At 50.5% G+C, this 24,622-nt stretch overlaps 1 protein-coding gene across 2 annotated transcripts in view; it reads left to right on the top strand.

The window, feature by feature from the left end:
* Window positions 1-24,622, top strand: part of RYR1 (ryanodine receptor 1) — a 160,168-nt gene that overhangs the window by 115,715 nt on the left and 19,831 nt on the right. For both annotated transcript variants that reach the window (XM_025369191.1, XM_025369190.1), the window contains 4 exons: window positions 1,746-1,827; window positions 3,997-4,184; window positions 18,864-19,205; window positions 23,021-23,827. In XM_025369191.1, the coding sequence (XP_025224976.1) occupies window positions 1,746-1,827; window positions 3,997-4,184; window positions 18,864-19,205; window positions 23,021-23,827 (1,419 nt within the window). The remainder of the gene's footprint in view (window positions 1-1,745; window positions 1,828-3,996; window positions 4,185-18,863; window positions 19,206-23,020; window positions 23,828-24,622) is intronic.

The raw sequence follows: 24,622 nt of genomic DNA, 5'->3' as shown, positions 1-24,622 counted from the left end.
TTTTTTTTTTTTTTTTTTTTTTTTTGAGACGGAGTCTGGCTCTGTCGCCCAGGCTGGAGTGCTGTGGCTGGATCTCAGCTCACTGCAAGCTCCGCCTCCCGGGTTCACGCCATTCTCCTGCCTCAGCCTCCGGAGTAGCTGGGACTACAGGCGCCCGCCACCTCGCCCGGCTAGTTTTTTGTATTTTTTTAGTAGAGACGGGGTTTCACCGTGTTAGCCAGGATGGTCTCGATCTCCCGACCTCGTGATCCGCCCGTCTCGGCCTCCCAAAGTGCTGGGATTACAAGCTTGAGCCACCGCGCCCGGCCTCCACCCTACTCTTAACAGGCCCAGAGGGAAGAGATCTCCTTCCTGAGTGCTCCAAGAAAAAAAAAAAAAACCCTGAGATTCTCTCTGACTGGCCTATTGGGTCACATGTCCATCCCTGAACCAATCACCATAGCCTTGGGAAAGAAAGCTCTGATTGGCCAGGCCTGGTCATATACCCACCCATAAAACCAGGAGGTTAGGGTCAGTCCCATATGCTCTGACTACGGGATGGGGGACACCTCAGGCAAAAATTGAGGGATTGTTAAGAGAGGAGAGGGACTGAATCATGGGTAGGCACAAAGCACAGGCGCCCACCCACTGTAGGGTCTTGAGATTAGGAGTGTCAGGACCTTAGACCCAGAATGCAGAGCTTTGGAACTGTGGAAATATATTAGGATTGGAATCAACAACTCGTAGAACTAGCATGGGAGCAAAGGACCCTTACCTCTCATTTATCTGGTATCGTCCACTCCCCTCTCCATTTTATTTGGTGGAACCATATGAAATTATCACTTTGGACCTGGCACGGTGGCTCATGCCTGTAATCCCAGCACTCTGGGAGGCCGAGGTGGGTGGATCACCTGAGGTCAGGAGTTCGAGACCAGCCTCACCAACATGGAGAAATCCCGCCTCTGTTAAAAATAAAATATTAGCCGGGTGTGGTGGTGCACGCCTGTAATCCCAGCTACTTGGGAGGCTGAGGCAGGGGAATTGCTTGAACCTGGGAGGTGGAGGTTGCAGTGAGCCGAGATTGTGCCATTGCATTCCAGCTTGGGTAACAAGAGGAACGCTCTGTCTCAAAAAGAAATTACCACTTTGTGAGTCAAAAGTGATCACATATTGGCACTTTTATGTGACTCAACCTAACATAAGTAGGGGCCATGAGGCAAAACTTTGTGTTGGAGGTTTCTATGGGCCCTACACTGTGGCCCCATGTTCCCCGCAGACAGCTAACCAGAAAGGACGTGGCTGTCTCTGCAGCCTTCCTCCTGAACCCAGAGTCCCACTCTTGCCATCACACATTATATTCAACATACATCTGTCAAGCCCACCATAGGCCAGACACAGTGCTGGGCTCACATCCCTTCCTACACTTGGGTCTCTGTCCCCAGTGTTTGTCTCTGTCTGTCTCTGTCTCTGTCTGCCCCAAATGTCTGCCCCGCAAGCCACCCAGTCCTCCTTGTCTGCCAGCCTTCCCACTACCCATCACCTATTGGGCCCTTCCCCCAAGTTCCAACCCCACCCCCACAATCTTGTCTCTTTGCCCCTTCCCCTGCTTCCGAGGAACATGTCTGGACTCGGGTCCCCTCGGAGGTAAGAGGGGAGAAAACAGGGGTTTAGATCCAGCTGGGTAGGTGTGGAGGGGAGAAGCAACAGAGGTGGGGGAGGTGTCTGCAGAGACCAGCCCTCACCGAGCTGGGGTGTGGGGTCTCCAGGACTCAAGCCAGATCGAGCTGCTGAAGGAGCTGCTGGATCTGCAGAAGGACATGGTGGTGATGTTGCTGTCGCTACTAGAAGGTAAACACCCAGGAGTGAGGGTGAGGGGACAGTAAAGAGGTTCAGAGAAGCCTGAGAATGGCCCTCAGAGACCCAGGAGACCCTAACTCTCAACCCCATCTGACATCACGTCAGGATCCACGGGTTGGTGAAGAAGCCATAATAGGCCAGATGCGGCGCCTCACACCCATAATCCCAGCACTTTAGGAGGCCTGGGCGGGTGGATCACCGGAAGTCAGGAGTTTGAGACCAGCCGGGCCAACATGGTGAAAACCTGTCTCTACTAAAAATACAAAAATTAGCCCTGTGTGGTGGCGTGTGCCTGTAATCCCAGCTACTCAGGAGGCTGAGGCAGGAGAATCGCTTGAACCTGGGAGGCGGAGCTTGCAGTGAGCCATTGCACTACAGCCTGGGTGACAAAAGCAAAACTCCGATTCAAAAAAAAAAAAAAATCAGAAGGTTCCCTTTAAACATCAAGATTTCCAGCTTTTCTTGAAAAACTGTAAGCTTCAGTGACCCTGGGTCCACATTCTCACATGGCAAAAATTAGCTGGATTAGATGAAATAACTTAATTATATCAATGTTAGATCTCTAGATGTTCATGATAGCATAGTGATTATATTAAACAATGTCCTTGTCTTTTAGGACATAGACACCGAAATGTTTAAGAGTAAAAGGACCTGATGTCTGCAACTTATTCTCAAATTGTTCAGAAACAAAATATACGGAGAGAAAGAGAATTACAAAACAAATGCGATGCAGGGTGCGGCACGTGCCTGTAATCCCAGCACAAGGGTCGCTTGAGCCCAGCAGTTTAAGACCAGCCTGGGCAACGTGGTGAGACCCTGTCTCTACAAAAAATACAAAAATTAGCCTAGTGTGGTGGTGTGTGCCTGTAGACCCAGCTACTCGGGAGGCTGAGGTGGGAGGATCACCAGAGCCCGGGAGGTCCAGGCTGCAGTGAGCTGTGATCGCACCACTGCACTCCAGCCTGGGTGACAGAGCAAGACCCTGTCTCAAAAAAACAAAACCCAAAACCAAACCAAATGTGGCAAAAGATAAACAATTGATTAATGTGGATATATGAGGATCCCTTACACTATTCTTGCAGCTTTTATATAAATGTGAAATTACATTTAAAAAAAATTTTTTTTAGGCCGGGCGCGGTGGCTCACGCCTATAATCCCAGCACTTTGGGAGGCCGAGGCGGGCGGATCACAAGGTCAGGAGATCGAGACCATGGTGAAACCCCGTCTCTACTAAAAATAGAAAAAATNCAGGCATGAGCCACTGCGCCCAGCCTACATTAAAATTTTAAAAATACAAAAATAAACTGGAGCCAAGCTTCAGCTGCTGCCTTTAGAGGGAGTGTGGGATCTCAGTTTGCCAATCTCCACCTCTCCTTGCTGCTTACCATTGGCTGGCCTCAGTCTTCTGTGGACCCGCCTGACTGTGTGGACTCATGGAAGCTTCAGCTGTGTAAGCCCTCAGAGGGTCATGCAGCTCTGAGTTCAAATCCATTCTCCTCGCTTTACTGGCTATGTAACTTCGAGTGTATGAGTTTCTCTATGTCTCAGTTTCCTCCTCTGTAAAAACAGAGAGTCACTCACTTCCCTTTTTGTGTGATTGTGCCAGGGTAGCATTTGGCACCTACCTTTAGCATTCGTCATCGTTATCTTTTTTTTTTTTTTTGAGACAGAGTCTCACTCCATCACCCAGGCTGGAGTGCAGTGGCACGATCTCAGCTCTGCAACCTCCGCCTCCCAGGTTCAAGCAATTCTTGTCTCAGCCTCCCAAGTAGCTGGAATTACAAGCACATGCCACCACGCCCAGCTAATTTTGTATTTTTAGTAGAGACAGGGTTTCACTATGTTGGCCAGGCAGGTCTCAAACTCCTGGCCTCAAGTGATCCACCCACCTCGATCTCCCAGAGTGCTGGGATTACAGGCGTGAGCCACCGCGCCCAACCTGACATCATTCTCTTTACTGGGGGAGGTGGGTAAAGGCAGGATCAGCCAGGTTGGCACAGGAGGCTGATGCGGGTCAGGAAGGGACCCGTGGAGGGGAGGCTGCAGCTGGCCAGGGACACTCCAGCAGCGTGGTGGCTCCTGGGCTGGAAAGAGAAGCAAGCCTCGTGGGGTCCCGGAAGGGAGTGTCCGCCGGCCACACTGACCTGGGGCTGCCTGCAGGGAACGTGGTAAACGGCACGATCGCCCGGCAGATGGTGGACATGCTCGTGGAATCCTCGTCCAATGTGGAGATGATCCTCAAGTTCTTTGACATGTTCCTGAAACTCAAGGACATTGTGGGCTCTGAAGCCTTCCAGGACTACGTAACGGATCCCCGTGGCCTCATCTCCAAGAAGGACTTCCAGAAGGTGGGTGCGGCACATCGTGTGGGCCCAGGACTTGGATGGGGTTGCCAAGGGCCAGCCATGCCCTTCTGGCTGCCTGCCTCAGACAAGAGACATCTCTGCAAGCCTCATTTTCCTTATTTGTAAAATGAGGATAAAATAGTCCTTGGGTTATAGGTGTTCTGTTCTGTTCTGTTCTGTTTTGTTTTGTTTTGTTTTGTTTTGTTTTGTTTTGGACGGAGTCTCGCTCAGTCGCCCAGGCTGGAGTTCAGTGGCGCAATCTCGGCTCACTGCAAGCTCCGCCTCCCAGGTTCTCGCCATTCTCCTGCCTCAGCCTCCCGAGTAGCTGGGACTACAGGCACCCGCCACGACGCCCGGCTAGTTTTTTGTATTTTTAGTAGAGATGAGGTTTCACTGTGTTAGCCAGGATGGTCTGGATCTCCTGATCTCGTGATCCGCCCGCCTCAGTCTCCCAAAGTACTGGGATTACAGGCGTGAGCCACTGCACCCGCCCGTATTCTGTTTTATTTTATTTTAGAGACAGGGTCTTTCTCTGTTGCCCAGGCTGGAGTGCAGTGGCATGATCATAGCTCTCTGCAGCCTTGACCTCCTGGGCTTAAGCAATACTCCTGCCTCAGCCTCCTGAGTAGTTGGGACTACAGGTGTGTGATATCATGCCTGGCTGATTTTTAAGTTTATTTTTTGTAGAGATGATATGGTCTCACTACATTGCCCAGGCTCCTCTTGAACTCTTGGGCTCCAACAATTGTCCTACCTCAGCCTCCCAAAGTGCTGGGATTATAGGCATGAGCCAACTCACTCAGCCCCTTGGGTTATTTTGAGGATCAAATGCATTAACACAAATGAGAAGTATTATTACTGTTATCTTTATTAATAGTCATAACATTATCTTATTGTGAATAGGCATCAGTTATTCCATCGATAAACATTCGCTGGCTTTCTTCTCTGTGTGGGGCCTGTGGTGACTCTATCAACCCATCAAAGACCAAGATAGACACACTCCATGCTTTCACGGGTTTATAGTATAATGGGGGAGACAGTCACTAACTAGACCATTCCAAGTCTAAATAATGAGGCTGCTAGGAGGGAAGTGCTGGAACATCCTTATTCAGGAACCCACTCATCCTCCTCTAACCACCTCTCCCATCCTAACTCTCCATCTTTTCTTAACACAGCCCTGGGCAAGTCACTGTCTTCTCTGAGCCTCAGTTTCCTCCTCTGTAAAATGGGTATAGGATAATGACATTAACCACTAACTGTTGGCAGAGTGCGGTGGTTCATGCGTATAATCCCAGCAATTTGGGAGGCCAAGGTGGGAGGATCGCTTGAGCCCAAGAGTTTGAGATCAGCCTGGGCAACATAGTGAAACCCTGTATCTATAAAAATAAAAATAAAACAACTATTAACTATTGTGAGGATGGGCAGTGTGGGCAGTACCTGGAATATGGTGAGTGCTCAAGAGATGTTAGCTACTATTACTACTCCCAGATCTTTGCTGTTACCATTTTGTTAACTTTTTATTTTGAAATAAGTTCAGGTTTATAGAGAAGTTGCAAGAACAGCACATAGAATTGCTGAATACCCTTCACCCATGTTGCCCAAATGTTTTCTATTTATTCCATCATGATTTCCTTTTTTTTTTTTTTTTTTCTGAGACGGAGTTTTGCTCTTGTTGCCCAGGCTGGAGTGCAGTGGTGCGATCTCAGCTCAGTGCAACCTCCGCCTCCTGGGTTCAAGCGATTCTCCTGCCTCAGCCTCCTGAGTAGCTGGGATTACAGGCACACACCACCACGCCCAGCTAAATTTTTGTTTGTTTGTTGTATTTTTAGTAGAGATGGGATTTCACCATGTTGGCCAGGCTGGTCTTGAACTCCTGACCTCAAGTGATATGTCTGCCTTGGCCTCCCAAAGTGCTGGGATTAGAAGCATGAGCCACCTCGCCTGACTGATTTCCCTTTACTTTTAAACACTTCAGTGTATCTCCTGAGAACAAATTCATTCTCCTGCCTAACCACAGGACAAGTATGCTAATCAGGAAATTAACATTGGTACAATGCTGCTATCTAGTCCCAGACCTTATTCAGTTTCCCTTGTTGAAGAAATTTCTTTTGTCAATGTCTTTTCTTTGCCAAACCAGAACCAGGGATTGCATTGAGGTATTGAGGTATTCTGTTTTCCTCCTTCAGTCTGGAACTGTGCCTGGGTCTGTCTGTATCTTTCCTGGTGTGTTTGAAGAACACAGGCAAGCTGTTTTGTAAAATGTCGTTCAGTGTGGGTTTGTCTGAGTTTTCATCATTATTAGACTAGGGTTATGCATCTTTTGCAGGAATATCAGAGAAGTGATGTGTCCTCAGTGTAATGTATTAGGAGGCACATGTGCTTTCATCCCGTTACTCTTTATTTACTTATTTGTTTGTTTTTAGAGTCAGAGTCTTGCTCTATTGCCCAGGCTGGAGTGCAGTCAAACAATTCTAGCTCACTGCAGCCTTGACCCCCTGGGCTCAGGCCATCGTCCTGCCTCGGCCACCTAAAGTGCTGGGATTACAGGTGTGAGTCACTGCACCTGGCCAATGTCTCTTCCCATTACTGTTGTTAACTTGGACGGCTTGGTTAACTCGGTGTTCACCAGGGGCTCCACGATGAAGTAACTGTTATTCCCTTTAGAATCAATGCGTCTTTGAGGCTATGTAAATATTCTGTGTAATATTCTATGTAAATATTCTCACTCCAGGGTCAGCATCCATTGATGATTCTTGCCTGAAACAGTTATTCCTCTGGTAGCTGACAAATGGTGGTTTTCTCATTTCGCCGTATGCTTTACCATTATTGGGTACCATTTTACTGTAAGAAAGAGTGTTTCCGGCCGGGCGCGGTGGCTCAAGCCTGTAATCCCAGCACTTTGGGAGGCCGAGACGGGCGGATCACAAGGTCAGGAGATCGAGACCATCCTGGCTAACACGGTGAAACCCCGTCTCTACTAAAAAATACAAAAAAACTAGCCGGGCGAGGCGGCGGGCGCCTGTAGTCCCACCTACTCGGGAGGCTGAGGCAGGAGAATGGCGGGAACCCGGGAGGCGGAGCTTGCAGTGAGCTGAGATCCGGCCACTGCACTCCAGCCTGGGTGACAGAGCGAGACTCCGTCTCAAAAAAAAAAAAAAAAGAAAGAGTGTTTCCTTCTTGTCCATTTCATTTGCTCATTCGTCCATTCATTTACATCAGTGTGGATTCATGGGTTTTTGTTTTGTTTTGTTTTGTTTTTTGAGACGGAGTTTTGCTCTTGTTGCCCAGGCTGGAGTGCAATGGTGTGATCTCAGCTCATCGCAACTTCCATCTCCCAGGTTCAAGCGATTCTCCTGTCTCAGCCTCCCAAGTCGCTGGGATTACAGGCACCCGCCACCACGCCTGGCTAATTTTGTATTTTTAGTGGAGACGGGGTTTCACCACATTGGTCAGGCTGGTCTCGAACTCCCGACCTCAAGTGATGGTCAGGCTGGTTTCAAACTCCCAACCTCAAGTGATCCACCCGCCTCAGCCTCCCAAAGTGCTGGGATTACAGGCATGAGCCACTGCACCTCGCCCATGGCTGCTTCTTCTATGGGTTGCAACTGTGACTGGCCATCTGCACTTAGGTAAGCTCAGGGTTCCCTGAGTTAAAATCAAAGTGCCCCGTGCCTTCCAGTGTTCCCCAAGAGCCTCCCTGTGTCTCTGCTTCTCAGCCACGCCTTGCAAGAGTCATCTGCCCTTGATCTTCCGTTCTCACCTCCTACTCCTTCCCTGAATCGGGGCTTGCCGGCTTCCGTCCCTGTCAGGCTCCCGAAACTCCTCTGACCAAGATCATCAGGGACCTCTTTACCTCTGACTCTCCCCTCTGGCTTGTCGTCTTGGCAGCCTTTGTCACAGCTGGCCTTTTCCTTTCCCTTCCCAACCCTGAGGGGCAATGCCTGCTTCCCTGAACCTGAGCCTCACATCCCTGGGACTCTGCCTCCCAGACAACCCCTCGTAGCCTCTTACCCGTCACTGTGCCTGAGCCCTCAACCTTCATGAAGAGCTCATAGTTACCATATTCTCACTCTGTGCCCTGTGTATCAGTGAATTTGCTCATTTAATCCTTACGGCAACCCTACATGGTAAGGACTGCTTTTTTGTTTTGTTTTGCTTCTTTGAGACAGGGTCTTGCTCTGTCAGTCAGGCTGGAGTGCAGTGGCGTGATCACAACTCACTGTAGCCTCGGCCTCCCAGGCTCAGGTGATCCTCCTACCTTAGCCTCCCAAGTAACTGGGACTCCAGGTGTGCACCACCACACCCAGATAATTTTTTTTGTTATTTATTTATTTATTTATTTATTTATTTATTTATTTATTTTAGAGATGGGGTTTCACATGTTGCCCTAGCTGGTCTTGAACTTCAGGACTGAAGCAATCAGCCTACCTCGGGCTTCCAAAGTGCTGGAATTACCAGCATAAGCTACCGTGCCCAGCAGGACTGCTTTTTTTTTTTTTTCTTTTTTTTCTTTTTTTTTTTTTTTTTTTGAGACGGAGTCTCACTCTGTTGCCAGGCTGGAGTACAGTGGTGTGATCTCGGCTCACTGCAAACTCCGCCTCCCAGGTTCAAGCGATTCTTCTGCCTCAGCCTCTTGAGTTGCTAGACCACAGGCGCCCGCCGCCACGCCCAACTAATTTTTGTATTTTTAGTAGAGACGGGGTTTCCATGTTGTCCAAGGTGGTCTCGATCTCTTGACCTCGTGATCCATCTGCCTCGGCCTCCCAAAGTGCTGGGATTACAGGCGTGAGCCACCGTGCCCGGCCACCAGGACTGCTTTTTATTCCCATTTTATGGATGTGGAAACTGAGGCACAGGGAGATAAACGGACATGCTTAAGGTCACCCAGCTAATAAGTGACAAGGCTGGGGTTAGACCTCAGGTGGTCTGGCTCCAGAGTACACTGCCTCCAGATTCATCTGTTAATCTGGTCTAATCGATAGTCAGTGAGCACTTCCTGGGAGCTGGGCCCTGGCTGGGAGTCTCAGCCCTACTCTCGAGCCTGGCAGGTTTAAGAGTCTGGGGCGACTACAAGAGAAGCCAAAAGCACTTGCAGGAGCTAAAATACACATGATTCATCATTGAAAATGAGTAATGGTCTCTCTTGACTGGGGCTGCACAGATCACAGGGTTTAGTGTCAGGCAGCTGACATTTTACAGCTCAACATCTGTTACACAGAGTTACAATCTGCAACTGGGAAAAGTGTATTCATTTTATTTTTTGAATATATTATACGATTTTAAAAATCAAAATATAGGCTGGGCACAGTGGCTCACACCTGTAATCTCAACATTTTGGGAGGCCGAGGCAGGCAGATCACTTGAGGTTAGGCGTTCAAGACCAGCCGGGGCAACATGGCGAACCCCCGTCATCTCTACTAAAAATACAGAAATTAGCCAAGCATGGTGGCAGGTGCCTGTAATCCCAGCTACTCAGGAGGCTAAGGCAGGAGAATCCCTGGAGCCTGGGAGGCAGAGATTGCAGTGAGCTGAGATCGTGCCACTGCATTCCAGCCTGGGCGGCAGAGTGTGATTACATCTCAAAAAAAAAAAAAAAAAATCAAAATATAGCCAGGTGCTGTGGCTCACACCAGTAATTCCAGCACTTTAGGAGGCCAAGACAGGAAAATCACTTGAGGCCAGGAATTTGAGACCAGCCTGAACAATATAGCAAGACCCCATTGCTAAAAAAAAAAAAAAAAATTCAAAAAATTAGTTGGATGTGGAGGTGTGCACCTGTAGTCCCAGCTCCTCTGGAGGCCGACTGAGCTGGGAGGCTCCTTTGAGCCCAGACGGTCAAGGCTGCAGTGTGCCATGATTGTGCCACTGCACTCCAGCCTGGGCAACAGAGCACAAGACTTTGTCTCAAAAAAAAAAATATCAAAATATAGCAAGGCGTGAAGTGAGAAGTCTCACTCCTACTCTTTTCAGTCCATTCTTCCCCATATCTACCATGGTAAGCCCTTTTGTTAGTTTATTTTGCATCCTTCCATCATTTTTTAAATGAAAATACAAACAGATATTCTTGTTTTTCTCATTTTGTACATAATAGGTATAGTATCACTGGTCGGTATTATTTAACCACATATTCTGGAGATATAGGAAGCTTCCTCATTCTTTTTTACAGGTGTCCAATATTCCACGCTGTATGTATATTATGGTTTATTTGCTATTCCTTGTTGATGGACACTGGCTTTATTTCCTATGTGTTGCTATACAACCCATGTTGCGGTCAGGGCTGTCATGGATAGTTGCACACATTGTGCACTGCAACAAGAGTGTCATTTATACCACAGGCATTTTACATTTGTACATGTATTACTGCAGAGTTCTAGCAGATGGAGGGAAATGTGCTGAGGAAGGCTGTATTTGGGCCTAGAGCAATGCTGGCTCTAACAGTTACTCTTGTTACACTTTGAGAGGCTGAGGCAGATGGATCACCTGAGGTCAGGAGTTTGAAACCAGCCTGGCCAACACAGTGAAACCCTATCTCTACTAAAAATACAAAAAATGAGCTGGTCATGGTGGCATGCACCTGCAATCTGAGCTGCTTGGGAGGCTGAGGCAGGAGAATCACTTGAACCTGGGAGGTAGAGGTTGCAGTGAGTTGAGATTGCGCCATTGCACTCCATCCTGGACAACAAAAGTGAAAGTCCATCTCAAAAAACAAACAAACAAACAAAAACAATTACTCTTGTTATACAACGTTCTGTAAATCACGTGTGGTTCATCTCAGAGGATCAACTTCCAGAAGTGGGATAGCTGGCTAAAAGGGTAAATGCATTTGTCATTTGGACAGACATTGCTCTCCATTTTTTTTTCTCATTAATAACACATGAGTGTGCCTGTCTCCCCACAGCCTCGCCACCAGACCGCACTGTCAAATCTTTGGATTTTTGCCAATCTGATAGGTGAAAAACGGTATTGCAGTATAGTTTTAATTTTTTAATTTTTTTTTTTTTTTTTGAGACAGAGTCTTGCTCTGTTGCCCAAAGTAGAGTGCAGTGGTATGATCTCAGCTTATTGTAACCTCTGCCTCACGGGTTGAAGCGATTCTCATACCTTAGCCTCCCAAGTAGCTGGGATTACAGGCGTGTGCCACCACACCCAGCTATTTTTATTTTTATTTTTAGTAGAGATGGGGTTTCACCATGTTGGCCACGCTGGTCTCGAACTCCTGGCCTCAGGTGATCCACCCGCCTTGACCTCCCAAAGTTCAGATGCTTTTTCTGCATTTCCATTCATATGAAAATCTGCATTAAAAAAATGTAGCATTGTGGCCGGGCTCAGTGGTTACTGATTTATTCCTGGTCAGTAAACAGTCTTGAGGTTATCTTTACTGTTTTCCCATCTGCAAATATAGGAAATGTCTTCCTTTTTAAAATGTCTTTATTGAAATATTGAATGTACATACCATAAAATCCACCCATTTAAAATGTACGGTTCAGTGGTTTATAGTATGTTCACAGAATTGTAAAGCCATCACTGCAATCTAATTTTAAAACATTTTAATCATCCTTTGAAAAGGAACCCTATACCCGTTAGCAGTCATTTCCCATTTCCCCCACCCAGCTCCCGGTAACCACTCATCTTTCTGCCTGTATAGATTTGCCTATTCTGAACACTGCATATAAATGGTATCTTAAAATATATATGGTCTTGGCCAGACACGGTGGCTCACGCCTGTAATCCCAGCACTTTGGGAGGTCCAAGAGGGTGGATTGCTTGAGCCCAGGTGTTCGAGAAGAGCCTGGGCAACATGGCGAAACCCTCTCTCCACTAAAAATACAAAAAATTAGCCGAGTGTGGTGGCAAATGCCTGTAGTCCTAGCTACTTGGGAGGCTGAGGTGGGAGGACCGAGAAGTTGAGGTTGTAGTGAGTCCTGAACACACCACTGCACTCCACTTCAGCCTGGGCAACAGAGAGAGACTCTGCCTCAAAAAAACAAACAAACAAACAAAATGCATGTGTGTGTGTGTGTGTATGTGTGTATATGTGCATGTATGTGTGTGTGGCCTTAAAAGACATTCCTTTTATTTGACAAACCACAACGTCATTATCACTCCTAACCAAAAATAAAAAAATAGTCACAGTCTTTAAATCATCAAGTATCTAGTCAGTGTGCAAATTTCCAAATCTCATAACTTTCATATAACTATCAGGATTTTTTTTTTTTTTTTTTTTTTTTTTTTTTGAGACAGAGTCTCGCTCTGTCGCCCAGGCTGGAGTGCAGTGGCCGGATCTCAGCTCACTGCAAGCTCCGCCTCCCGGGTTTACGCCATTCTCCTGCCTCAGCCTCCCGAGTAGCTGGGACCACAGGCGCCCGCCACCTCGTCCGGCTAGTTTTTTTTTTTTTTGTATTTTTCAGTAGAGACAGGGTTTCACCGGGTTAGCCAGGATGGTCTCGATCTCCTGATCTTGTGATACACCCGTCTCGGCCTCCCAAAGTGCTGGGATTACAGGCTTGAGCCACTGTGCCCGGCCTCAGGATTTTTTGCAGCTTCTTTGAATCAGAATCCAAACAGGGGCCACCCATTGCAATTGGCTGATACTCTTTAAAATCATCTTTCCTCTCTTGCTTCCCTGCTATCATCTTTTCTTTTTCCTTGCAGTTTATCTCCTGGAGATCCAGGCTGTTAGTCCTGCAGATTTTTACTGTCCAACAGAAATACAATATGAACAATACACATATTTTTACATTTTTTTTTTTTGAGACAGGATCTCGCTCTATTGTCCAGGCTGGAGTGCAGTGGGGCAATCTCAGCTCACTTCAACCTCCACTTGTCAGGTTCAAGTGATTCTCCTGCCTCAGCCTCCTGAGTAGCTGAGATTACAGGCATGCGCCACCACACCTGGCTAATTTTTGTGTTTTTAGTAGAGACAAGGTTTCGCCATGTTGGCCAGGATAGTCTCGAACTCCTGGCGTAAAGTGATCTGCCCACCTCAGCCTCCCAAAGCACTGGGATTACAGGTGTGAGTCATCATAATTTTAAATTTTATAATAGCCATGTTTTTTAAAAAGTAAAGAGGACCAGGCATGGTGGCTCGCGCCTATAATCCCAGCACTTTGGGAGGCCAAGGCGGGAGGATCACTTGAGGTCAGGAGTTTGAGCCAGCCTGGGTAACATAGCAAAACCCTGTCTCTATAAAAATTTTTTAAAATAATCAGGTGTAGTAGTGCATATCTGCAGTCGAAGTTACTGGGGAGGCTGAGGCAGGAGGATCCCTTGAACCTCAGAGGTTAATGCTGCAGTGAGCCATGTTCATGGCACTGCACTTCAACCTGGGCAACAGAGCAAGACCCTGTTAAAAAAAAAAAAAAAGTGGCCGGGCGCGGTGGCTCACGCCTGTAATCCCAGCACTTTGGGAGGCCGAGGCGGACGGATCACAAGGTCAGGAGATCGAGACCACGGTGAAACCCCGTCTCTACTAAAAATACAAAAAATTAGCCGGGCGCGGTTGTGGGCGCCTGTAGTCCCAGCTACTCGGGAGGCTGAGGCAGGAGAATGGCGTGAACCCAGGAGGCGGAGCTTGCAGTGAGCCGAGATCGCGCCACTGCACTCCAGCCTGGGCGACAGAGCGAGACTCCGTCTCAAAAAAAATAATAATAATAAAAAAAAAAAAAAAAAAAAAGTAAGATGAAACACTACACGTAATCTAATACATTCAAGATATTATTTCAACATGGAATCAATCCTGTTTATTTATTTATAGAGACAAGGTCACGCCATGTTGCCCAAGCTGGTCTCAAACTCCTGTGCTCAAGCAATCCACCCTCCTCAGCCACCCAAGGTGCTGGGATTACAGGCAAGAGCCACCGTGCCTGGCCATAATCAATCTAAAAATGATTAGCTTGACATTTTTCACTCTTTTTTCACACTAAGTCTATCAATGGATAGTGCTGTCCTAGTTGTAGAGTTTCCCATAGTCTGGACCTGACCGATGCGTCCTTGTGGTATCATTTCTTGTGTTCCTCTGTCCCCTGGGTTTCCTCCAAAGTGGGACTCAGCTGAAGTTCAAGCAGATTCAGATTTGGGTGTAAGGAGTTTTTTGGCCAGAACCTTCCTATGTGGGGCTGCTGTGTACCTCCACCAGGAAGCACCTCCTTTCCAGATACCAGCAGCTGTTTCTGCTCAACGCTCAGACATATTCATTCATTAGAGATTGCAAAATGGCAATAGTCTCATTTCTTTTTTTTTTTTTTTTTTTGAGACAGAGTCTCATTCTGTCACCCAGGCATGCTCTTGGCTCACTGCGACCTCCGCCTCCCAGGTTCAAGCAATTATCCTGCCTCAGCCTCCCAAAGAGCTGGGATTACCAGCACCCACCATCACCCTGACTAATTTTTGTATTTTTACTAGAGATGGGGTTTCATCACGTTTGCCAGGCTGGTCTTGAACTCCTGACCTCAAGTGATCCACCTGCCGCAGCCTCCCAAAGTGCTGGGATTATAGGCATAAGCCACGGCTCCCGGCCTCTTAGTTTTCGTGATGCTTCTTTCATTTGACAAATGAGTATGAGTGCCTACTGTGTGTTAGGCACTGCCCTAGTCCTGAAGGTACAGCAGTGAACAAAACAGAGAGCCCACTGTGGGGGCCGATAGTCCAGTGGGAAGGGGCAGATGCAAATAATGAAATACACAACGTAATCGTAGGTTATAATCTGTGGTCTGAAGGGCGTGGGAGTGAGCAGAGTGTGGTAAGCCCCGTAAACCGGCTAGTGGAGGAAGGCCTTCTGCAGGAGGGGACAGCGAAGCTGAGAGTTGAAAGGTACCATATGAATCAGGGAGGCTGTGGTGTCCCAGGCAAAGGGGACAGTAAATGGAAAGGCTGAAAGATGGGAGCAAGAGGGACAGAGAGCAGCCTGGGCAACATGGCAAAACCCTGTCCCTACAAAAAATGCAAAAATTAGCCAGGCATCGTGGCCTGTGCCTGAAGTCCTAGCTACTTGGGAGGCTGAGGCAAGAGAATCACTTGAACCCAGGAGGAGGAGGTTGCTGTGAGCCAAGATCGTGCCATTGCACTCCAGCCTGGGTGACAAGAGCGAAATTCTGTCTCAAAAAAGTAAAAATAAAAATACAAAAATTAGCTAGGCATGGTGGTGCATGCCTGTAATCCCAGCTACTCGGGAGGCTGAGGCAAGAGAATTGCTTGAACCCAGGAGGCGGAGGTTGCAGTGAGCCGAGATCACGCCACTGCACTCCAGCCTGGGCAACAGAGTGAGACTCTCTCAAAAATAAAATAAAATATAAAGTAAAATACTAGCCAGGCACGATGACTTATGCCTGTAATCTTGGCACTTTGGGAGGCTGAGGTGGGAGGATCGCTTGAGCCCAGGAGTTCAAACATAATGAGACCTTGTCTCTACAAAAAACTGTTTAAAAAATTATCTGGGTATGGTGGTGCATGCCTGTGGTTCCAACTTGGAAGGCTAAGATGGGAGGATCACTTGAGCCCAGGAGGTCGAGGCTATGGCAAGCCATGATCACTCCATTACACTCCGGCCTAGGTAGTAGAGATAGACTTTGTCTCAAAAAATTAATAATAAAATAAAACAACTAAAAGACTATAAGTAGACTGTAACACAAAGAAAGGATAAATGCTGGAGGGAACGGATACCCCATCAACCCTGATGTGAGTACGTATCGCGTGCCTGTATCAAAATAGTTCACCTACCCCATAAATATATACAACGACTATGTACCCACAAAAATGAAAGATAAAAAGGCCTGGCTCTTGGCCGGACGTGGTGGCTCAAGCCTGTAATCCCAGCACTTTGGGAGGCCGAGACGGGCGGATCACGAGGTCAGGAGATCGAGACCATCCTGGCTAACACGGTGAAACCCTGTCTCTACTAAAAAATACAAAAAACTAGCCGGGCGAGGTGGCGGGCGCCTGTAGTCCCAGCTACTCCGGAGGCTGAGGCAGGAGAATGGCGTGAACCCGGGAGGCGGAGCTTGCAGTGAGCTGAGATCCGGCCACTGCACTCCAGCCTGGGCGACAGAGCGAGACTCCATCTCAAAAAAAAAAAAAAAAAAGGCCTGGCTCACTCCTGGAATCCCAACACTTTGGGAGGCCAAGGCAGGCGGATCACTTGAGATCAGGAGTTCAAGACCAGCCTGACCAACATGGCGAAACCCCATCTCTACTAAAAATACAAAAATTAGCTGGGCGTGGTGGCGCATGCCTATAATCTCAGCTACTCAGAAGTCTGAGGCAGGAGAATCGCTGAACCCTGGAGGCAGAGGTTGCAGTGAGCCGAGATCACACCACTGCACTCCAGCCTGGGTGACAGAGCAAGACTGTCTCAAAAAATAAAAGTAAATATAATGTTTTTTTTTAAATAGGCCAGGTGTGGTGGCTCACGCCTGTAACCCCAGCATTTTGAGAGGCCCAGGCGGGCAGATCATCTGAGGTCAGGAGTTCAAGGTCAGCCTGACCAACATGGCAAAACCCTGTCTCTACTAAAAATACAGAATTAGCCAGTGCGGTGGCACATGCCTGTAGTCCCAGCTACTCAGTAGGCTGAGACAGGAGAATCACTTGAACCCAGGAGGTGGAGGCTGCAGTGAGCCAAGATCGTGCCACTGCACTCCAGCCTGGGCAAGACACAGCAAGACTCTGTCTCAAATAATAATAATAATAATAAATAAAATACAATAAAATAAAATAAAATAAAGGGATGGGCAATGAATGATGACAAAGACAGACCAGCAAATCACAAGAGCAGAGTCTAGGAGTGAATGGAGGTGATAGTGTCCCAGGCCCCTGTGGAGAGGTGTTTTTTTTTTTTTTTTTGCACAGGGTCTCACTCTTATTGCCCAGGCTAGGTGCAGTGGCACAATCTCGGCTCACTGCAACCTCCGCCTCACAGGGTCAAGCCATTCTCCTGCCTCAGCCTCCCAAGTAGCTGGGATTATAGGCATGCACCACCATGCCAGGCTAATTTTTGTATTTTTAGTAGAGACAGGATTTCACCATGTTGTCCAGGCTGGTCTTGAACTCCCGACCTCAGGTGATCCACCCGCCTTGGCCTCCCAAAGTCCTGGGATTACAGGCATGAGCCACCACGCCTGGCCAGGGGTGGGTTTTTGAGACAGATAGTGTCACATTGCTCATGATAGAGGGGGAGGCAGGCAGACGAGGTGAGGGCAGTAGGTGAGGGGTTCCGGTGAGATTATGTCTCCATGCTCTGTGGTTTCTAGAGCCCTTCATGATTTGCAAAGCGTGTTACTCATTTAGAAAGCATTTTGCAAAGTTCTGGGGTTTTTACAAAGCACTTTTGAGAGCCAGAAAATTTTGCTTCTGTTCATACCCCAGAGCAACATTTCTCACACTGCATATTGCAACCCATCTGTAGGTAATGAAATTAATTTAGCAACGCATAACTCGTGACCAGCCTCTTTAGAAATAAAATAGAACATTGCAGAGTGTGCTCCACAGCAAAGGTCAGAATTGTATCACGAAACCTTTTTTTTTTTTTTTTTTTTTGAGTCACATTGTAAAATGTATTCTCACGTTGAGTGCAGTCAAGAACATTTTACGCTGCTCTAGAGAACCTCTTGCAAAAATGCATGGGCAATCAGCACAAGAATGTTCAAGAAAAATGTTGTCTGTAAAAAAAAATCTGTGGGTGAACTTGGTGATTTATGCTTGTAATCCCAACACTTTGGGATGCAGAGGAGGGCACATCACCTGAGTTCAGGAGTTTGGGACAAGTCCGGGCAACATGGCAAAACCCCGTCTACAAAAAAATACAAAAATTCACCAGGCACAGTGGCATGCAACTGTAGTCCTAGCTACTCAGGAGGCTGAAGCACACGACTCATTTGACCCTGGGAGGTGGAGGCTGCAATGAGCTGAGATTGCGCCACTGCACCGCCCCAGCCTGGGTGACAGAGCCAGACCCAGTCTCAGGAGAAAACAAAACAAAACAAATCTGGAAGCAGCCTACATTTCCATCAGCAGGATAACAGATAAACAGTGTTATGGCTGGACGTGGTGGCTCACACCTGTCACCCCTGCACTTTGGGAGGCGGAGGTGGGTGGATCACCTGAGGACAGGACCGGAGTTTGAGACCAGCCTGGCCAACATGATGAAACCCCATCTCACTAAAAATACAAAAAATTAGCCAGATGTGGTGGCAGGAGCCTGTAATCCCAGCTACTCAGGACGCTGAGGCAGGAGAATCACTTGAACCTGGGAGGTAGAGGTTGCAGTGAGCCGAGATCATGCCACTGCACTCCAGCCTGGGCGACAAGAGTGAAACTCTGTCTCAAACAAACAAACAAACAAAAAAACAGGTTTCAGCTGAAGTGGGAGGATCCCTTGAGCCCAGGAGTTTGAGACCAGCCTTGGCAACATAGGGAGACCCTATCTCTAAAAAAAAAAAAAAAAAATTAAAAAAGTTAAAATTAGCCAGGTGTAGTGGTGTGTGCCTATAGTCCCAGCTACTCTGGAGGCTGGGCAGTTGAGCCCAGGGGTTGGGATGGGGGCAAGAGGGATGTGTTGAGGCTGTGGTGAGCCATGATTGTGCCACTGCACTCCAGCCTGGGCAATACAGCGATACCTTGTCTAAAAAAAGAGAGAGAGAGAATTGAGGCTCTCCAGGCCACCCCACTGACCTCCCTGCCCGCCCCCAGGCCATGGACAGCCAGAAGCAGTTCAGCGGTCCAGAAATCCAGTTCCTGCTTTCGTGCTCCGAAGCGGATGAGAACGAGATGATCAACTGCGAGGAGTTCGCCAACCGCTTCCAGGAGCCAGCTCGCGACATCGGCTTCAACGTGGCGGTGCTGCTGACCAACCTGTCGGAGCATGTGCCGCATGACCCGCGCCTGCACAACTTCCTGGAGCTGGCCGAGAGCATCCTCGAGTACTTCCGCCCCTACCTGGGCCGCATCGAGATCATGGGCGCCTCGCGCCGCATCGAGCGCATCTACTTCGAGATCTCGGAGACCAACCGCGCCCAGTGGGAGATGCCCCAGGTCGGGGGACACGCGCGCGTGCATGCTCGCCTCCTGGGGCTTCGGGCATGTGGGTGCTCACTTCCGGCACGCTCGGACCCCACAGGGGGCCGTGCCGTGCCTCGCATATCTGCCCTACTCTGGCAAGCCCACGCCCACCCTTTTGTACACATTTTGCCCTGCTGTGCCCTTGAACATCCCTGGCTCGCCCCTGGCCATTTCTTGCGCACCTGGACCACACAAGGATGCACAGCCCTTGGGCATGAAGCAGGGTCAGTGTGTCCTGACTGTGGGTGCTCACACGCCATGCTTTTCCCCTACACGCACACCCTGGGAGCTCTGGCAGGCCCTTATAGCCCTGATGCAGCCCTGCCCACACTGTCACCTCCTTGAACCCGCATGGCGATACACCCCTTGCTCACCTTCCCAGCAGCCCCGGTGTGCCGTCTCTTGGTCCTGGCCCGCTCATGCTTACGCTTGTACACTCTCGCCTTGGGGGCTCTGGGGTGCCCTGGCATGCTGACCCACCCTTCACCAGTCATCACATGTGCCCCCAGATGCATTCTGAAGTCCTAGCACACGATGTGTACCCCCACTTATTCTGGGCCCACACGTGGGTGCACACCTCTTGCACACACGCCCTGAGGATGCCAGTGAGCCCTCCCAGAACCCTGGCATGCCTCATTCGTTCACTGCCCACTTGCCCTCACTGTAGCCCCGGCACAACCATGCTCACCCACACACACTTGGGCCACAGTCTCAGGCTCACCCACAAGAGCCCCCAGACCCACTCTCTAACCTGACGGGCCCTATCTCAGCTCCTCTTATGCCCAGCCCACAAATGCTTGAACACCCCTCACACACTCACTTGCCCCGAGGGTACACTCATGTGGTCCCAGCATGTCCCCAGCACAGTTGGCACACCTGGCTGACATATGGTTCCCCTCCCCATTCCCTCACACTCCCCACATGGCCCTGACACACCCTCACCACATTCTTTTGCACACACATTTGCTTGTTGTTCCTCAGATGCCCCCAGGTACGTGCACACCCCTCCTTGTCTCACACTCATAGCCCGGGAGGCTTGCGCACCCATCACCTTCTTCACAACTGGGCCCTTCATATGTCTCCTCAGGGGACACCAGCTCATGCACGCGGGCTCATGTCCCACACAGAGCCCTGTCCTGGGAGCCAGTACACAAACCCTTGGCTCCCCTTCGCACATTCATGCCTGCCTCACGCACACTGCATAACTGCAGACCCCTCTCACACTCATACTCCTCCTGTCCCCCCATGGAGTCCCAGGCCCTTGCACGCCTGCCCCATGTGCCCACGCCCACTGTGCACACTGAGCCTCTCATGGTTGCACACTTCTGGCATCCTCCCATGCAGCCACGCCCTCCTTGCACCTGATCCCTCCCTGGCCCCTGGTGTCTCCTCACATACTCCGCAGGAACCCTTGAGATCTTGCACACTCATCTATGCCTCTTGGGACCCCGCTGCATACACACCCCCATCGGGCACACACGTGGTTGCAGCATCCTGGCACCCAGGATGTCTGCACATTCCTGCCTCTGCAGGAAGCCCCTGTTCACCATGGCCCTTCCCACTCACTCCTTGCACGTGCTGGGGGAGCTCTGCCCTCCCCTCTTCCTCTGCCACTGCGTGCTTCCCACACAAACACTCTTTCCCTTAGTGCTGTTCCTCCAAACACCCGCTCCCTTCTGCTCACCCCTTCCCATTCCACTTTCCCCTGCTCCTCAGGCATCCACGCATGCCCATGTGGCCTCGGAGCACCTGTGTGGCAGTATAATAGGGAACACTGCACGGTGGTGTTGTCATCGTTGTTGTTTGAGATGGAGTTTTGCTCTTGTCGCCCAGGCTGGAGTGCAATGGCACGATCTCGGCTCACTGCAACCTCCACCTCCTGGGTTCAAGCAGTTCTCCTGTCTCAGCGTCCCGAGTAGCTGAGATGACAGCCATGTGCCACCACACCCAGCTAATTTTTATATTGTCAGTAGAGGCGGGATTTTGCCATGTTGGCCAGGCTGGTCTTGAACTCCTGACCTCAGGTGATCCGCTCACCTTGGCCTCCCAAAGTGCTGGGATTACAGGCGTGAGCCACCATGGCCTGCCCACTATATGGCATTTATCAGGCACTGGGAGCTGTTCTAATCATGCAGCATCTACTAACTCATTTAACCCTCACACCAACCCTATAATGTAGGTCCTATTATGCCCATTTTACAGAGGGAAAACGGAGGTCCAGAGAGTTAATTCAGAATCACCCAGCTACTCAGTGGCAGAATCAGGATTTGAACCCAGGCAGTCTGGCTGCCTTTGCCTTCGAGCACTATGCTCCTCCTCTCAAGGAAGCTAAATACATCCATCCTGGAGCCAGCTCACTGGGATTTCAAATCCTATATGTGCCACCTCATCTGTGTCACCTGGGCATGTACCTTTCTGAGCCTCCCTGTCCTCATCTGTAAAATGGGAAGAAAACCTGCTAGCCCTAGGCTTGTTTGTGAGGATTAAATGAGTTTTACGGAAACTGCTTGTCTGGGGCCTGGCCTTACAGAAGCATTTACAGGAGTACCTGCAATGAGTGCTCTCTATAAAGCGCTCTCTATAGGTTTGCTATTGATAACCAAGACAACAACATGGCCGGGTGCTGTGGCGCCTGCCTGTATTCCCAGCACTTTGGGAGGCCAAGGCCAGAGGAGTGCTTGAGGCCAGGACTTCGACACCAGCCTGACCAACACAGCCAGACCCTGTCTCTGCAAAAAAATTTTTTTTAGAAATTAGCAAGCCAGGCCGGGCGCGGTGGCTCAAGCCTGTAATCCCAGCACTTTGGGAGGCCGAGACGGGCGGATCACAAGGTCAGGAGATCCAGACCATCCTGGCTAACCCGGTGAAACCCCGTCTCTACTAAAAAATACAAAAAAATAGCCGGGCGAGGTGGCAGGCGCCTGTAGTCCCAGCTACTCTGGAGGCTGAGGCAGGAGAATGGCGTGAACCCGGGAGGCGGAGCTTGCAGTGAGCTGAGATCCCGCCACTGCACTCCAGCCTGGGCGACAGAGCAAGACTCCGTCTCAAAAAAAAAAAAAAAAAAAAGAAATTAGCAGGCCAGTCATGGTGGCTCATGCCTGTAATCCCAGCACTTTGGGAAGCTGAGGCGGGCAGATCACTTGAGGCCAGGAGTTCGACACCAGCCTGGCCAACATGGCAAAACCCTGTCTCCACTGAAAATTCAAAAACAGCCCGGCATGGTGTCGGGTACCTGTAATCCTAGCTACTCAAGAGGCCTAGGCATGGGGATCGCTTGAACCCTGGGGGCGAAGGTTGCAGTGAGCCGAGATAGTCACTTCATTCCAGCCTGGGAGACAGAGCTAGATCCTGTCTTTTTTTTTTTTTTTTTTTTTTTGAGACGGAGTCTTGCTCTGTCGCCCAGGCTAGAGTGTAGTGGCGAGATCTGGGCTCACTGCAACCTCTGCCTCACGGGTTCGAGTAATTCTCCTACCTCAGCCTCCCGAGTAGTTGGGATTACAGGGGTGCGCCACCACAGCGGCTAATTTTTGCATTTTTAGTAGAGACGGGGGTTTCACCATGTTGGCCAGGCTGGTCTCAAACTCCTGACCTCAAGTGATCTGCCCGGTTTCCCAAAGTGCTGTGATTACAGGCGGAGCCACCGCGCCCGACCTGACCCTGTCTCAAAAACAAAAAATAACAGTGCATTTAGAATAGCGCCTGCAGCGGTGACCCCTTGTAGCTGCCACTGCTGCTGTCCGAGCCCTCGCTGACGGTGCCCCTATCCTGTCTGCCGCCCCGCGCTTCAGGTGAAGGAGTCCAAGCGCCAGTTCATCTTCGACGTGGTGAACGAGGGCGGCGAGGCCGAGAAGATGGAGCTCTTCGTGAGTTTCTGCGAGGACACCATCTTCGAGATGCAGATCGCCGCGCAGATCTCGGAGCCCGAGGGCGAGCCGGAGACCGACGAGGACGAGGGCGCGGCGGAGGCGGGCGTGGAGGGCGCGGAGGAGAGCGCGGCGGGCCCCGAGGGCACGGCGGCCACGGCGGCGGCAGGGGCGACAGCGCGGGTGGCGGCGGCCATGGGCCGGGCCCTGCGCGGCCTCAGCTACCGCAGCCTGCGGCGGCGCGTGCGGCGGCTGCGGCGGCTCACGGCCCGCGAGGCGGCCACCGCGGTGGCGGCGCTGCTCTGGGCAGCCGTGACGCGCGCGGGGGCCGCTGGCGCGGGGGCGGCGGCGGGCGCGCTGGGCCTGCTCTGGGGCTCGCTGTTCGGCGGCGGCCTGGTGGAGGGCGCCAAGAAGGTGACGGTGACCGAGCTCCTGGCGGGCATGCCCGACCCCACCAGCGACGAGGTGCACGGCGAGCAGCCGGCCGGGCCCGGCGGAGACGCAGACGGCGAGGGTGCCAGCGAAGGCGCAGGGGACGCCGCGGAGGGCGCTGGAGACGAGGAGGAGGCGGTGGACGAGGCCGGGCCGGGCGGCGCCGACGGGGCGGTGGCCGTGACGGATGGGGGCCCCTTCCGGCCCGAAGGGGCTGGCGGTCTCGGGGACATGGGGGACACGACGCCTGCGGAACCGCCCACGCCCGAGGGCTCTCCCATTCTCAAGAGGAAGCTGGGGGTGAGAGAGCAGGCGGGGGCTTTGGGGTTTTGGAAAGATGAGGCATTGAAGGGAGGAAGAGAGCCCGACTGGGTATAAACACACCGAGAAGAGAGAACTGGCCAGAGGGATAGGCACACGCAGGGCGCACGCACCCACGGAGGACGCACACGGGGACAGAGCGGGCGCCGGGCAAGAGAGACGCTCAGAGACAGAGGGATACACAGACGCACAGAGATGGAAACCTGGAGAAAGGGCCGGGGAGAGAGAGTGCAGGGCCGGGCAGAGTGCAGGGCCCAGGAGAGGTACAGAAAATGATACCTGGAGAGCCAGAAAGAGTAAGAAACCGAGAGACCAAATTAGAAGGCAAGAAAGACCAAAACGAAGCCGGGCGCGGTGGCTCACATCTGTGATCCCAGCACTTTGGGAGGCCGAGGCGGGCGGATCACCTGAGGTCAGGAGTTTGAGATCATCCTGGCCACCGTGGTGGAACCCCGTCTCTACTAAAAATACAAAAATTAGCCGGGCGTGGTGGTATGCGCCTGTAATCCCAGCTACTAGGGGGGCTGAGGCAGGAGAACCGTTTGAACCCGGGAGGCGGAGGTTGCAGTGAGCCAAGATGGTGCCACTGCACTCCAGCCTAGGCGACAGAGCGAGACTCCGTTTCCAAAAAAAATGAAAGGAAAGGAAAAGAAAGACCAAGACTAAAAAAAGTTTCCAGACAGGGTCAGGGCCACTAGGAAAAGACCCTCGGAGATACTGGTGTGGGAATGAAGTACCCCATGGAGGAAGGAACCCCAAACATCCTCAGGCACT

Source organism: Theropithecus gelada, chromosome 19, assembly GCF_003255815.1.
Source record: "Theropithecus gelada isolate Dixy chromosome 19, Tgel_1.0, whole genome shotgun sequence".
NCBI classification, from domain to species: domain Eukaryota; kingdom Metazoa; phylum Chordata; class Mammalia; order Primates; family Cercopithecidae; genus Theropithecus; species Theropithecus gelada.
Note: the sequence above shows the minus strand (reverse complement) of the source record. Positions and strands in the feature narration are given on the sequence as shown.